Source organism: Bombus fervidus, chromosome 6 (genome assembly GCF_041682495.2).
Source record: "Bombus fervidus isolate BK054 chromosome 6, iyBomFerv1, whole genome shotgun sequence".
NCBI lineage: Eukaryota > Metazoa > Arthropoda > Insecta > Hymenoptera > Apidae > Bombus > Bombus fervidus.
This window is the reverse complement of record NC_091522.1, coordinates 14,359,011-14,371,807: the sequence shown is the minus strand read 5'-3', so window position 1 is coordinate 14,371,807 and position 12,797 is coordinate 14,359,011. Positions and strand designations below refer to the sequence as shown.

The 12,797-nt window shown below is 31.3% G+C and overlaps 2 protein-coding genes across 2 annotated transcripts; one reads left to right on the top strand and one right to left on the bottom strand.

Annotated features, from left to right (window-relative positions):
- Window positions 1-140: 140 nt before the first annotated feature.
- On the bottom strand, window positions 141-7,411 carry LOC139988201 (uncharacterized). Its single transcript, XM_072005317.1, has 18 exons — window positions 7,319-7,411; window positions 7,065-7,185; window positions 6,777-6,988; window positions 6,493-6,701; window positions 6,122-6,417; window positions 5,952-6,055; window positions 5,684-5,882; window positions 5,092-5,610; window positions 4,803-4,997; window positions 4,503-4,718; window positions 3,211-4,421; window positions 2,444-3,128; window positions 2,035-2,252; window positions 1,325-1,970; window positions 964-1,208; window positions 684-888; window positions 510-589; window positions 141-420 (listed from the first exon to the last, which is right to left on the bottom strand). The coding sequence occupies exons 1-18, from the start codon at window positions 7,337-7,339 to the stop codon at window positions 283-285; spliced, it is 5,520 nt and encodes a 1,839-aa protein (XP_071861418.1). The 5' UTR covers window positions 7,340-7,411; the 3' UTR covers window positions 141-282.
- A 1,106-nt stretch (window positions 7,412-8,517) lies between these two features.
- Window positions 8,518-12,007, top strand: Galphai (G protein alpha i subunit). The gene is made up of 4 exons (XM_072006054.1): window positions 8,518-9,033; window positions 9,589-9,773; window positions 9,864-10,150; window positions 10,224-12,007. Exons 1-4 carry the CDS (start codon window positions 8,913-8,915, stop codon window positions 10,699-10,701), a joined length of 1,071 nt encoding a protein of 356 aa, XP_071862155.1. The 5' UTR covers window positions 8,518-8,912; the 3' UTR covers window positions 10,702-12,007.
- Window positions 12,008-12,797: the final 790 nt, after the last annotated feature.

Below are 12,797 nucleotides of genomic sequence, written 5' to 3'. Positions count from 1 at the left end.
ATATTTTTTTAGATGAAAATATTATAGGTGTCTCAATCCAGAACAATAAAATACAACCGTATACATATTAAATACTAGAAATATATTAATACTTTGATGCATATAATTACAGATTTATGTTATATATATATATATATAACATATATATATATACATGTATGTTCTAATTTATTTTACACTATATTGCATACCATGTATGTGTGTGTGTGTGTACATTAGTTTATAGATAATACATCGATAACGGTAAATAAATTCATATACTGAAGTTTTTGTAAAATATTATTAGGGTCCCTGCTTTATTATTTTCAATGTCGTGCTATTCGTGCTTGTACCCTTAAAAATATAGTAATTTTCTAAATGATAGAATGGCACCATCGTTTGTAAATCATCCATGCGGTGGTGTATTTTCAATTGAAACTTCTGAAAATAACCATTTTGTGACACAATCTACATATACATATAAGCTAAATTATTTCAACAACTTAATTGATGGATCAATAGAAACTTACCTGAGCATACATATATTCGTAAATGTAAAACTGATCGTTCTCCGTCGTAACGATGATAAAGGAGTCGCTCTTCCCAAAATCTGAAATAAGATAATATCTTAGATATGATTTAAAATTTACTATATTACAATGTGAATGTTATTTTAGCGTAATATCAATTAATATTGCTCGTACCATCTGTATAGAAACATTCTACTCCATGGATTCGCGAATCATGAAATAGACTTTGATAGTCATAAAAATTATCAAATTCTGGATCATAATAAAAGATATTTATCGCATTCGTTTCAAAATCGTCTACCAAAACGAAACAATCCTGTTCTTGGATGAGACTTTTCACATTATGCGTTTTACCTTCAAAGCTTCTTATTATAATAAACTAAAAAATAATACCTATATCAGATCATCGCCCAAAATATTTTTATAAAATAATTAAAGACGAAGTGCTCATTACTTTGGAGGTAATAGTGTCCAACTTATACAGATACGATTTCTCGGAATTTCCGAAGCAACCGAGCAACAGATATATGTCGCGATGATTTGCTTTGAAAATGTCGATAGCCCAAGCTCCATCGGTGGATATATTCTGGTACAACGATAAATTATTGTTCTCAAAATCAATCTTGTAAATTACAGAATTTGTGTGATGTGTTGCGAGTAGTGTATCATAATATACTGCCAATACTACGAAAGCTGCATCTAAAATATATACATATATAAATATGTTATGTACTGTTTAACAAAAATTATACAAATAATTTTATTAGTTTAATAGTTTTTATCTTAAGAGTTTTTATTAGTTTTAAATGTCATACTATCATGTGTTGTGAAAATCTTTGCGTCCTTTATATAACCTCGAATTTTTAAAGACGTTTCCTTTATATTAGCTAACGTTTCTTCTGTACCGACCAGTCCAGATTTAATCCAAGAAATCATGATGAATTCGTTTTTGCTATTGTTTGAAGTACATTCACGGCTATATGATATTGTGTTTGATACTACATTTATACCAAATGTACCGTGAAATTCGTGATAATTTCGTATTATTTTATTATTATTTATTCTTCGCATGTAACAATCGTTTTCGGTGAGCTCAGCTATATATTCAGTGGGACAAGAACAATTATCTGGAAGTCCGCAAAGAGATCCTGGTTCTTCTCCAAACATGTTCAGCTTTGTGATTTTTTCGTAATAAACAACATCAATCTTCTTGATGTTGGGCGCCTGAATTTTTAACTTTTCATCTACCTGCTCCAAATACAAGAAAACATTGCCGAGATTTTCAGAAATCGAAGTAGATCGAACAATGTTCTTCTCTATCTCAGATTCATTCTGCGTGAACATGTGGAGGTTCCGACGTGTCTCTTGTTGTAAATCGTAGAAAATAGTATTTAAATTTATTCCATTCATTAAGTTCGAAACAAACACATTTTCTGGAACCTTCGCTTTCGACTCGAAAATCTAGAAATATCCAATTTTTTAATATATTATACCGCTTGCAAATATTGAAATCAAGCAACATTACCAAGTCTCCTATGATTTCCACGTCTTCGTCGTTTTGTATACCATTAGAGTATTCTAACGATACGTTTACTTCATTAACGAACGATGTGTAAATATTGCCATTTATTACGACGTTTTCTTCAAAGATTTTCGAACCAGATACCACTTGTGTTTCCTTTCTTTCATTCAGAACCAAATCGGAGGGATAGATGCCATTAATTCGCGAGAGATTCGTGTTCCCTAAGATTTTTTGAAAATATTGTAATCTAAGAATTTAAGGTATATATTAAATAATTCATATAATTTACGTAATTACGTAAGTATCGTATATGCTTTACAATTGAAATAATGAACCTGCAGCTTTAAAAACTTAATGGAAAAGGAAATAATAGTTATCTGATCTTTAATGCGATCTATTTATAATTATATACCTGTTATTTCAACAGTGTCATCAAATTGTACGTCAGCAAGTATTTCGTGTTCTCTGTCGATGGTTACACGATTTTTTAAAAATTCATCAAAATTTACTTCATCTAGATTCTTTAAATATATATCCTCCAATATAACAAGATCTTTTAAAGATGTATACGTAGGTAATTTATCAGTCACCAGAGCTACCCCATTCAAAGGAACATTATGAACGTCATCGTTAACAAGGATTTGATCGATCGCTACATCATCGAGGAATGTTATAGTTCCAGTTATTACTTCTTTTTTACTTTTCCTCGCTACAGAATTATTAAATTCGAAAATATCGATATTATTAATCATAGGAACATCAATATCATCGGTCATTGAAATAGTATCGATATCTAGATTATCTTTAAAAATCTTTTGGCCAATTATTTCGATGTCTTTATCGTCTATCACAGCGTCTACAATGATATCACGTATTTCGTCGATTTCTTTACATTGCCCCGCAATTGTCGATGCTGATATATTTCCCTGAAAAATGGTGTCACCGTGAATAGTTTGATTTGTAGTTGTAGTTACCGCGTTTTCGAATAACGATGTCAAAGAAGCAGAACTTGTTGAGGGAAAATCCCAAGAAATGTTCCCGTTTACTTTTAAATCAATAATTCTTGATACTGGTATGTTAAGCATGCTCTCGTACAACTGTAATAAAATGTTCGAATAACTGAGTTCAATTGAATAATAAGAAAACAAAGGTATCATGAATTCATATTTCAGTGTTTACCTCGTTAACATCGATATTGTTTAAAGTCTTTGTTATAGCATCCCCTTCTACAAATAAATCATCAAATTTAATATCCTTCATTAGAAATAGAGGCTTGTCGATCCATGTCAACTTAGAGATGTTCCGATTATTGATGAAGTTAGTTTTAATGTTATCGGTTGTAACTTTGTAAAAAGTGAACTTCCCAGATATATTTTGTTCTCTAGACTTTGAAAGGAAACTTTCGAAAATATCGTTCACGTCATGACCATGCAGAGATTTTAACGTAATATTCCGTACAGTTAATTCTTGGAATATTATCGTATTTTTATTATTAAACACATTTTTTTTATGGATATTCCTTAAATAGTTCATCGATGGCTGATCACCAATTTGAGCTACTTTTAAATCATCTCTAACCGTTAGATTACCATTTATTACCAAATCTTTTATGTCAGGTATTTTCATATCTTTTAACAATGAAAGTTTCTTCATTTCAAGATCGTTAATCTTTTCAACATAAAGATTTTCTACATGAAATTCTGGAGTCTTTATGAACTTCGTTCCCTGACCTTTGCTAACATTTCTTGCATTCTGTAAGAAGAAAGGGAAATTAAGCTCGTCTATGTTTATTTGTTTAGTCTGAATTGTCAAGAAATTCATATCGTCTGGAAAAATATATGGCTCCTTTCCGTTTAAAATGTCAGCTACTAGGAGGCCATTAAAGACGCCAGTCAATAATTGGTTTCCACGTAGATGCTTTAGGTGCAATCCTTCTCGAATGGTGACTGATTCTGGAGCGATTTCAAAAAGATTATCGCCCTCTTCTTCGGTGAAAAACATATCGTCTACGTGAACGTTTTCAAAATGTAGCCTTTTAAAATGTTCTGGAATAATACTTGCAGTAGTGTACAAAAATTCATCTTCAGAAAATCCATTTATGTATTTTGCATTCAAACGATCTATAGTTAAATTATTTTCAAAAATGACATCGTTTTCGATTATTTGATCAGTCGATTTCGTCCAAAAGGTACCAAAGACGTTAGTTAGATCTATTTCTTCATTATTTAGAAAGATTTTTGTGTACTTGTCTAGATCTAGTGTTCCAATGTTCAAGTTACCATAAATAGTGACATTAGAGTAAATTTGATGTGACGGACCTATCGGTGAGTTAATGCTTGAATCAACTATAAGTTTCTCTGTTACGTGTAATTTCGCAATTTTCGTTTCCCCTGTGAAACATGAGAAAACTTCGTGTGAATGTAGATAGTACGAAAAGATTTCAAAAATTGAACTAATCATACTTCGTATACCTTTGATTACGTTGACGGAGGATACTCGCGCTGCTTCTGAAACCGGAACACCATTTATCGAATCGGTATATAAATTTTCCACTTGAAGCTTTCTCATGGTAAAGTTACCAAAAGTTTGATTGGTTTTTGTGTTCATATAGTTATTCCATGGTTTTCCATTCAACATTTGTACCATAAAATTGTAGATTTTTAACATATTATTGAAGGTAACATTTCCTAAAAAATTTAATTTATATTTAAATATCGGCCTATTAAATCAAAGAGTTCATCTCAGATGATTTGCTTTGGTTTGAAATCTACCTTCAATTCTCTGATTACGGTTAATGATAAATAATTCATTGAAGAGATCATTGATATTTATGCCGTTTAACATTTTTACGTTTAAATTTGTTAAAGATATATTTGAATTTAAATATATGATATTGTTTGAAAATTCAATTTCATCTTTCTCTATATTTATGTTCATTCTCGATGTATCATTGGTTAAAGCCCAATCTAAAACGACATCATATTTTTGATAAATATATATATATATTCTTTCATATCATCGGGACATTGTTATTATTAGATAAAATAATATTGAACATACACTGATATGGGATTCCACAAATGGAATCTACTTTAAGATCATTTACAGTGATATTTCTTTTCTGCGAAAATTCTTGTATCTTATCCGAATTATTGTTCGAATGCATATCAACATCATTAAGAAAATCTACAATCATTCTATCAATCTGCAATTGTTCAATGAATGCATTTCCATCGACAAGAATATCTGCATTTATAGAATTCGTGTTGTTTATCGTTAAATATTCGTTAGATGATAAAACATCATCAATTTCGTGGATTAAATTTTCTAAGCGTTGTTCCATCACGCCAGGCGCAACGATGTCTTCGTTTACGAAGATGTCGATGTTATTTACACTTCCTGCATCTAATATTAAATTTGGCAAAACGAAAGATTGCGATATCGTTAAGTTCTCTTGTACTGGTTGCAAAAGGGGCCATAAAGACTCAGCTTCTTCCACGAAAAGTTCTCTTTGTAGCAATATCTCAACCAGTTCCGCCAAATTTTTCGATAAAGTATCACTTTCCTTAATCGAATGTTCTGAAAATACCATTACAGTAACTAAATTAATGCATAATTTTGGAGGGCTATTGTTTTAAGCAGAATAATTAACCAGAGGGAATTTCTTCAATGCGTAACTTCCACGATTCTACGCTATAAGTTTTATCCGAGTTAATAACAACCAGCACCATAATTATCGTGGACTTGTCGACTTGAGTTCGTATATCAATCAGAATTCCATCGGTTAGCTTCATAGTATGTATTAAGATATAATCCGATGCATTTTCAAACTTGTACAGTTGCAAGATGTTCTGTGACACAATTAGTATTTACGAACAAAATTCCGTAATCGTTGATTAGTTATCAAATTCTATGCTTACATCATATGCTACAAAGAAAAAGGTGTCATCATTCATATTTACTATGCTGACTAAACTGAGTGTTCTTATTTCTGGCAACTGTTGCCAGCTTAATAGTTCGTGTCCTAAAAGAATAAGTTCTCCATAAATCGATAATAAGTAAATGAAAACGAGCAAAAAGAAAAACCAACCATCCCACCAAAGCAAGTTGCTCGGTGTATATTCGTTTATTAGCAAAATGAAATTAAAGTCCGCATGTTTGTAATGATGAACGGAAATCGGATTGGAAGTTTCCAAAAATTGTATAGTATCCAGGCTAGTTTCCTTAAACTCGTACACCATGGAACCGATTCCGGATGCATCTCTATTATTCTGTGCGAATATTATAATCGTCGATTGCTTATATTTGAACGTAGTGACCGATATCGCGGCGATGGTCATCACTTCCTTTATTATATCCATATACGTTTCTCTCCAATGATATATTCTACATTAATATAAAATATATGTGAATTTCGAGGCACAATAATTACAAAATGTATGGTTTACTAATTTCGCTTACAAAGAAGGTACGGAAAATTGACCAATGTTATCGGCTACTACCAGATAAAGTCGATTGGAACGAACGAAGAAATTGGCATCCGTAGGACATCCTTTATGTTGAATGGTCTGCCGATATTTTAATTGCAAATTATCCATTTTTGTATAGATATTACACGATCCAGTTTCGTAACAAATTAGTAGATAAAGTACACTTTTCCAAACGATACTCTGTAGCATATTAATTGAAATGACTTACTATCGAATGTGATTTTAAGTAATCGTGATTAGCGTTAATTTACCTACCCTGACAAATTTAATGGAACCATTATTAAGAGTTGGGATTATTCCTTGCGACAAGGTATGATTAGAAGAAGGAGAATTAAGTGAAAATTCTATGAAACGATTTGCTTCTATTAAAAGTATCTTGTCGTATATATTCGCTATGAAAGGTGGATTATTGTAGATCTTCTTTGACCATAATTCATCCCATTTTACATCGTAGAATTGTTTATGAACTACGATTACCATATTTTAAAGCAGCTTTAGAAATATCTAACATGAATATTTAGTCTGTTTATTGATTTCTTTTACCTGGTGGTTCTTCTCGAAAATAGAGCTTGGCTATCTCAACTTTTGTCTGCTTTAACTTTTCGTCGAAATGATCGGTTAACGAAATGTGCATAGAAATGAAACTGATGTAGCTGAAGAGAAGCTGAGGTAACATAAAAATATAATCATTTAAAATATAACATTATAAATTTGAATTAAAAAATTAAATTTGATTTTTAAGCTTTGAATTCGAATTTTTAAATTTTAAACGGTTTAAACGGCAGATTTACACTTACCAAAATTTTTAAAGATCCCATGATCTTAGACAGATCGGATGCGCGGATTCATATTCACTCATGAAAGCTTGTTGTACTAATTGATCACGAAAGACAATTACGGGTCGTCGACTGAATACACATACAAGCAGCTATAGTTGTGTTAAATATAAATAAGTAACGGACATTAAATTTGAATCATTCATGATCAGAATTGTGTGATAATTTATTGAATATGATAAGGGTGAGTAAGATTTTTGTTAAAAGGAATTTAACATAAGCATATTAAGAACGATAATTCAGAAGAGTAAATAGAATAAAAATCAAATGAAATTGTCTTGCTAAACAAATTTTTATTTGTACATAATTTATCATTAAAAACAAAAACGAATGCAATTTACAATAAGAATTCAAATTGCAAGTTAATTTTAGGACTATGGAAGAGGACGTATTGTAAAGAGTTCACAGAAATTTAAAAATGATCGAATCCAGTGAAATGTTGGGCCGATTCCGATTAGTCAACTGTTATTAATGGAATGTATAAATAGACTTATATAATGAACCTGACAATTGAATGAAACTAGCTCAGGGTCCAAATACAACAATTTTACGCTTTCCTATTCTTCTAACACTCTCGTTTATCATATAAATAATATGAATTGTGTTTTATTAGTCATTATTACGTATTGAAAATATAACATAAAATAACATCGATACAGTTAATGACGTATCTGTTTTTTATGATATTTGATTAATTTTAAACTTACTTCTATATTGAATATAAATATAACTATACTTATCTCTTTTTATCTAGAAAATGTTATTACGTCCGATGATGTTACGTCCGATTTTAATCTATGATATAATATAACAGCTTCCTAAGATAGCATATTGGTATAAATATTTATCAAGATAAGATATAATTCTTAATTAATTTCGATCAATAAACATACCATAACTTATATTGTTTTACATTAATATACGAATCCGTGTATGTATTCGATTGGGGCCCGCGGGCCCAAATGATTCAGAACATAATCATCGAATGAATTAAGTTATGAGATGATCCTCCCGCTGTCGGACCGATCTTCGATTCTGGATTTCGTAGACACAGATGGCGCCTGGAATTCGAACAAATACAATCCCTGTAGCGTTTCCATTGGCTAGAAAGGACTCGCGATCTTAGCATGGATTGGCCGTTGATCGTGATCGAGGGATCTCGACAAATCCTGACTGTGTCCTGTAGAGCAAGGAAGGAGGGTACACGAACTGTATGTAAAGTGATTGTGCCGGTATCGCAGGTTCGTGCAGTTTTGGTCCATTGTCATCGTTTTTGACGGGATCACGGGGAGCAGCGAGTGATCACGAGAAATAGATTGCACGTATGCACGTATTGAACGATAATAGCTACATTGACGAGGGACGTATAAGCAAGTGTACAAGGCTGTACATCCGATCAGTGTGTGTATGCGAGCACAACCGCGTGCGGGCGGTTCCCACACGTCCGTGCAACAAGTGTCATACACGGGAGCGCGGCGAATAACCGATTATTCCGAAGAGCACCGTGCATGGTGCTCGTTCTTTCTTCACCGAATAGAAAGAACGACCGGCGAGAATGGGTTGTGCGGTGAGCACCACCGGCGAGAAAGAAGCTGCGGAAAGGTCTAAGAAAATCGACAAGGATCTCAGAGCCGATGGGGAACGGGCCGCCAGTGAGGTCAAGCTCCTCTTGCTTGGTAATTTCTACTCCTTTTCTTTTCGTTTATATACTTTCTCCTTGCAAGAATCGTTCCATCGTTATTCTTTCATTTCTTTCTCCACTTTGTTCGTGATATTGTTTTGCAAATATCCGCTTCTTAGAAGACGACGTATTCCTCGACGTTTTGATAATTCGTCGTAAAAGTAAATCGCTGCACTGTACTACTATTGACAAAACGTTTTTTTCCGCTCATTTTTCCACCAATTCTTTAAGGTAATATTTCGATCGAGTTTGGTTTTTACTCCAAATAATATTTTCACGTCATTCACATTCCGATCAATTATCGGATTTGCGCAATCGTGCAACCGTAGCGCGGGCGCTTTTCTGAAATCTTTGAATCATCGTTTAGAATGAATCATTGTATATCGTATTGAACACTTACTCGATTACCGACAACTGCAGTCAGATATAATTTCCATTCATGAATATCGGTATCTTTATCATCGTTTTAAAGTGAAAAATTTGAAGATCAAACGCTTTGACATGCACAGTAACACGTGTTTATTAAACATACGAATGTATTCGTTTTAAGGAGCTGGAGAATCTGGAAAATCTACTATAGTAAAACAAATGAAAATTATCCATGAAACTGGCTATAGTAAAGAAGAATGTGAACAATATAAACCTGTAGTTTGTAGTAATACAGTTCAAAGTCTTATGACAATAATTAGAGCCATGGGTCAACTTAGAATTGACTTTGCAGACCCTAATAAAGCGGTAAATACATTAATTTTAAATAAAAATGTTTCATATACTATTACATCATACATGTTTTATCAGTAATAGAGAAATCTAATCATGTTGTAGGATATAGCACGTCAATTCTTTACCCTAGCTTCTGCAGCAGAGGAGGGTGAGCTAACTGGGGAACTGGCACTATTAATGAAACGATTATGGCAGGACGCTGGAGTACAACTTTGTTTCACACGTAGTAGGGAATATCAGCTCAATGATTCTGCGGCATATTACCTTAATGCTTTAGATCGTATAGCACAACCTAATTATATTCCTACTCAGCAAGATGTTCTTAGAACACGTGTGAAAACAACAGGAATAGTAGAAACACACTTTTCTTTCAAAGGCTTACATTTTAAGTAAGTTTATTTCAAGATGTTTTTATTAATTTTGTATTATGAAACATTACTAAGAAATTTTCTGCTCTACCAGAATGTTTGATGTGGGTGGTCAAAGATCAGAAAGAAAGAAATGGATACACTGTTTTGAAGGAGTTACTGCAATCATATTTTGTGTTGCATTAAGTGGATACGACTTGGTTCTTGCAGAGGATGAAGAAATGAATAGAATGATAGAGTCGATGAAATTGTTTGATTCTATCTGTAATAGTAAGTGGTTTGTTGAAACATCAATCATTTTATTCCTAAACAAAAAAGATCTTTTTGAGGAAAAGATCACTAGGAGCCCATTGACTATTTGTTTCCCAGAGTATAAGGGTGCCAATACATATGAAGAATGTGCTTCTTACATTCAAATGAAATTCGAAAATTTGAATAAAAGAAAAGATCAGAAACAAATTTACACACATTTTACATGTGCTACTGACACATCTAATATACAGTTTGTGTTTGATGCTGTAACCGATGTTATAATCAAAAACAATTTGAGTAATTGTGGTTTATTAAGTTAAACATACCAATACCTTATTAAATCAAAATGAGTAAATTGAAATCTAAGATGTATAAACTTACGTGAGTGCACAAAGGATACACATGAGACTGAGAACAAATTGTTAGGAACAGAAATATAATTTGGGTATACCACCATGTATACCAATAATGCAATGTCTTCATTTTGTCATCTCCTGTTGGTTTTTACAATATTTTTATATAGTACTATGAAATAATTTGTTAGATCCTTATCTATATCTTTCTCATGCAAAATATCATGACATTTTGTTGTAATTGGTTACTTTTAACTTATTACTTTATTTTAAATGACTAATGTAAAATTGGAATATTTGAAAAATTAAATTGTAATCTTACTAAGAGAGCAGATACTGTTTCCAAATAAACAAATATCTGGTCTCTCTGCTAACTGTGTTTAGTATATTAACCAGAACTAGTTAGCTGTTAATTTAGTAATACCATTTTGTATATAATTTATTCATTAAAAATAATATGTTTATACTGAATGGAAATGCATTTCCATAACAGTGCTCGAAGCTATTCATTCCTCTTATAATAATTTGTCCGTACTGCAATGACAGACACACTTCATCGTGTTGACATTATATATTTATACAAGCTAAATTTGATAAAAAATTTTGTAAAAAAACAAGGACCTTTTTATACGTATCATTAAATAATGTTTAAAGGATTGTCATTATTGCTCTATCTGCCAAACAAATGACAATGTTAGAATTAGTTACAGATTTAGAAAACAGTCTTATTATATTGATGAAATAAATAAAAAACTTTTTTAAAAAAGTGATATTTTTTTGAAATCCTATGCTTGGCGTTCTGAAATACAGAGTGATGGTAGCAGATTAGTGAATTTTAGAAAGTAACAACATACATAATGTATTTGGTGTATGTAGGAAACGTATGTCAATTACAAGAGTTTTTCTCTTTTTTCACTAAAGTCATCTCTATTTACATTTCCATCAAATAGATACATGATTCAATTTATAAAAGTGTTTAAGTTCGTGTACTTTTAATATTGTTTTAGATTTGTAAATCATGTGTCATTTTAGATTTGTAACATTTTCGCGAAATTTTCCGTTTAGAAAAGACTCATTATAGAAATGATAATACTCGCACATTAAGTACTTATTATTTCAAATCTTCCAGAATAATTAAGAATATTTTCTTCGTTGTATAAACACAGAATCTCATTTTAGTTGTAATTCGTATCGATCTCTATATTATATGTATATGTACAATAATACAATACATGTGAAGCTACAAAATAAATATAGTAATATTTTGTTTTTCTGACAGTGTTTAAAACCTTGATTTATACATACAATATATGTATACTTATGGAAAATATTTTGTATGAATACTGTTCTTTGAGTCTTTTATTTTTATCATTATAACTAGCAGTAAACATAAATTATCTCTTTCAATTTTTAAAAATCATGTTTACCATCTGTTTGTAATAAAATACAGTAAAATGTAACATAGTTAATAAATCATTTTAACATTGATTGCAAAATTAATATATCATAAAAATATAACGTTTGTGGCTTGTGTATTTTATAATAGTATTAGTTTTTTTTCTTTATATTTAGCCACAATAAACTTTTTCGAAAGATTATATTAATATAACATTTTCAACAGCACAAATTTCATTAACATAATTATTAGTTTATTTGTTTTAACGATCATTAAGAAGTATTTAAAGTGGATACATCTTTAAACTCTGTATATGTTCTATGATATACAGGGTGATTCAGCTTTTTTTCGCAAAAATTTACCAACATATGCTATAAGCAAGATTAATTTAATTAATTAATTATAATAAGCATATAAAATGATAACGAACTGGTATTTCGTCAACACAGCATAAGAACATTGCTGATATCTATTTGATATGTTTACACAAACTCTAATGTTTACTTGCTAAGATCATTGATTTGGTCAACCAGTACAGCAATCATTAAATGATCATTACCCTCAACGATGGATAGGTCGAGGAGGATCAATTCCCTGGCCTCCAAGATTGCCAGATATCACGCCAATGGATATTTACTTATGGAGAACTATGAAAGAAAAAGTTTAT